Source organism: Platichthys flesus, chromosome 13 (genome assembly GCF_949316205.1).
Source record: "Platichthys flesus chromosome 13, fPlaFle2.1, whole genome shotgun sequence".
In the NCBI taxonomy this organism is placed as follows: Eukaryota; Metazoa; Chordata; class Actinopteri; order Pleuronectiformes; family Pleuronectidae; genus Platichthys; species Platichthys flesus.
In genome coordinates, this window is record NC_084957.1 from 11,823,910 (window position 1) to 11,827,578 (window position 3,669).

General features: G+C 44.7%; 1 protein-coding gene across 1 annotated transcript; it reads left to right on the forward strand.

Annotated features, from left to right (window-relative positions):
• The first annotated feature begins 419 nt into the window (after window positions 1–419).
• On the forward strand, window positions 420–1,744 carry b3galt1b (UDP-Gal:betaGlcNAc beta 1,3-galactosyltransferase, polypeptide 1b). Its single transcript, XM_062402851.1, has one exon. It carries the CDS (start codon window positions 648–650, stop codon window positions 1,632–1,634), a length of 987 nt encoding a protein of 328 aa, XP_062258835.1. The 5' UTR covers window positions 420–647; the 3' UTR covers window positions 1,635–1,744.
• The last annotated feature ends 1,925 nt before the right edge of the window (window positions 1,745–3,669 follow it).

The window sequence follows — 3,669 nt, forward strand, 5'->3', positions numbered from 1 at the left end:
TCTGGCATGGAGTCACTTTTGTCAGACGACTCACGGCGCCACAATCTTTCCCACACGTCTTCTATCCAGCGGTGTCATCTAAGTCCTTTTCCTTCTCCAACCAGATTCACTCAGAGAGAACATATTAATTTGAGAAACGACTAGTTCATGATTTTTGATTCCAACACCGATGTGATAAGTTCAATACATCAGGTTTCTCTGCAGCGTGTCCCCACAGTCCTTGAGATTATTTATTTTATAAATATAATATGAGATTCTTTATGTCTTTATTTGTTTGACGTGTTGCTGTAGATGATGAAAGAGATGCCACAACTCACTGAACTGGATTTTTTTTTTTACTCTGTCACGTTGTATTCAAATGTACGTTTTCAGCACCTTTCTGATACGGATCATTCTTTTCTGTCTCTTTCAGATGTAGATGGAGGACCAGCAGTGTCATGAAGAGAAACTGGAGTTCCATACAACATCGAAGCCCTTTGCGTTAAGACACGAGCAGCATCACTTCTCTCTAAAGTAATCCATTACTCACAATTAATGTCAAGCTGCACGCTGAAGCAGCTTAAGGCTGCCTCGCTAGGTGAACCGTGGCTGTTGGAAAGAAAGCCTTATAAGATCCAACTCGTCAAAGCACACCTCCATGCAGCATAATGCCTTCAAAGGTGTCATGTTTATACCTTCTGACAGTGGTGTGCTGGGCGAGCGCTCTGTGGTACCTGAGTATATCTCGTCCGACATCCACGTACGTCGGCCACATGTCCCTGTCCATTCGGAAGGCTGTGAAACCGCCCCAAAACATCACCTTCACCAACATCCGCACCCGTCCCCTCAACCCGCACGCCTTTGAGTTTGTCATCAACGAGGCCAAGAAGTGCGAAGGCGACGCCCCCTTCCTGGTCATCCTCATCAGCACCACGCACAAGGAGTTTGACGCTCGGCAGGCCATCCGGGAGACATGGGGCGACGAGAGCACCTTCGGCGACATCCGCATCCTCACCATCTTCCTGCTGGGGAGGAACACGGACAACGTCCTGAACCAGATGGTGGAGCAGGAGAGTCAGATCTTTCACGACATTGTGGTGGAGAACTTTATCGATTCGTACCACAACCTCACCCTGAAGACCATGATGGGTATGCGCTGGGTGACTACCTTCTGCCCCAAGGCGCAGTACATCTTGAAGACAGACAGCGACATCTTCGTCAACATGGACAATCTGATTTACAAGCTCCTGAAGCCCACCACCAAGCCGAGAAGAAGGTATTTCACCGGCTACGTGATAAACGGCGGTCCCATCAGGGACATGCGCAGTAAGTGGTACATGCCCAGAGACTTGTACCCCGATAATAAATATCCTCCTTTCTGCTCGGGCACCGGCTACGTGTTCTCATCGGATGTGGCTGAGCAGATCTACAAGACTTCGCTCCACACGAGACTGTTGCACCTCGAGGACGTGTACGTGGGACTGTGTTTGCGTAAGCTGGGTATACACCCTTATCAGAACAGTGGCTTCAATCACTGGAAAATGGCCTACAGTCTGTGCAGGTACAGACGGGTCATCACCGTCCACCAGATCTCCCCGGAGGAGATGCACCGCATATTCAATGACATGTCCAGCAAGAAGCACCTGAGATGTTAGCGGAAACACGAGGAACACTAAACGATGACTGTCTCAATCTTTTTTTCTGCCTTCTGCTCCTTTTCAAATCTCATCAGTCGTGCGCTGATTGATGTAAACCACGGAGGGCTGCTGCACAGCTCTCCCTAACAGGGCTTGGCGTCCGCGTCTGGCGGGCCGGGTTTTGCCTTCAGGTGCTGACGAAAAACCAAAACACTTGACGGAGTACAACCAAGCTAAAGTCTCCCGGTGTTCACAGTTCACCAAAGTGTGTTGTGTTTCATAGCATCGTCGTCTGTTCACAGCTAGCAACTGAGCCGCGGCGAGAGAGAAGCATTGATTTTACGGTGCTTAAGATCTTGTATAGTTCGGGGGGGGGGCTATGTTAATGAGGGCAACACTTCGTCATGTATGTCGACCAATAAAATGTATGATGAGTCAGCGCTGTCACCCTGTCAGACTGTCCTAAAAGTCAGGAACCGAGGGATGCTGTAAAACAGTCAAATTTCACAATTCAGATCTACATAGTTCCCATTCTTTTCACCTGTTTTCAGTAATCACTTGTTTGGCATGTTAAGAGACCAAGACTGATTTTGGTTTACACAGCCTTTAAGTGTCCTTGAGCAAGACACAATCTGTACCAGCTCCATGACTGCTGACTCAGCACCTCAATATTCCTGAAGGGTGCAGGCTGAAACAACTGTGCAGGAAACAATACAATATGAAATAACTTTATTGCATCTATGATATAACACGTCAAAAAGTCAGTATTATTTATTGCTTACAGTTCTTGAGCAAAGAGAATGTTAAGTCGGTTTTCGGTTGGAAAAGATTATCTGTCGTCCAGTTTTTGCACTTTTTCTTATGAATGAAGTCAAACATAGTGCTGGGAATGCTCTGCAGTTGGTTAACCCCCAGACAGAACCAGGTGACTGATAATTGATAATTTCCAATAAATAGGTTTCCCCCCAGTATTGGTATCAATGAAACCACAAAGCTGAAAACACATGATGCTATTCTTTTTCATGAATTTGCCTGATCCTGTTTACGTTTACATTCTGCCATTACATCCTCTCACTGCCTCTTATCTCGGACAAACTCAGATGTATGTTTTTTTCAGTTTTCAGTTTTTTTAACGATGGATTTGGTTGTTTTCCCCCCTCGAGGTAATTGTGTCCCTCAGCCGCCAGCTCCTCATTAGTCCGGCCGCTGCGCTCTGTAACGTGCACTGTAATACGTCTGCAGCTACTCTAACTCCTCCCCAAGCATCAAGAGAAACGCAGTGTCACGTCCTGCAAGAAGGAGTTAAACAGCAGCTAAGACTGTGGCTGTTGTATCACATGTATCTGCTGGGTCAGTGATTGCTGAAGCGCCGCTGCGGACATCCTGGCAACATTTTGTTTTTCTCAGAAAATGAGGCTTCCATGGCCAAAACCTTTCCCCCTGTTCTCCCCCCCCCCCCAGAGATTTTGGAGTATTGTCAAGCTAATGTGACATTTACTGTGAAAGCATCTATCCCGCAAGGGGTTGTTGTTATATATTGTATGTTTTTTACATTAAAAAACAAGTACTTGAATAATTAAAGTTATATTACTGCTTTTATCTGTTGCCTTTTTCAAGTTCCATCAGTAATGCAGTTTTATTTTTATTGTTGGATTTGTTTTCCAGCAGTAGGTTGTTTTCAGGTGCATCCCTTCAGGGATATTGATTTAGTTATTTAAAACAAAATCTATGTTACCATTTAGTCATATGTTATCTGGAATTACAGGTTAAAGATGGGGGTTAAATGTGGAATATAAATAAGTCTGTATCAAATTTCACAGACTCATAGACATCAGTACCCTTAATACGGCTGATTTCCTGTCCTTCCACTGAGTTTCATGGAAATCCATCAAGTAGTTTTTTGTGTCATCCAGTTCACAAACAAACATCACCTCATTGGCGGAGATAATAATATCAACCTAAAAGCTGCTAACATTTAAATAAGCTACCATTCATAGATAGCAAACTGTATATATGTTTATTTAAAAAAAACTCCAAAGTCCACACCTTTTTT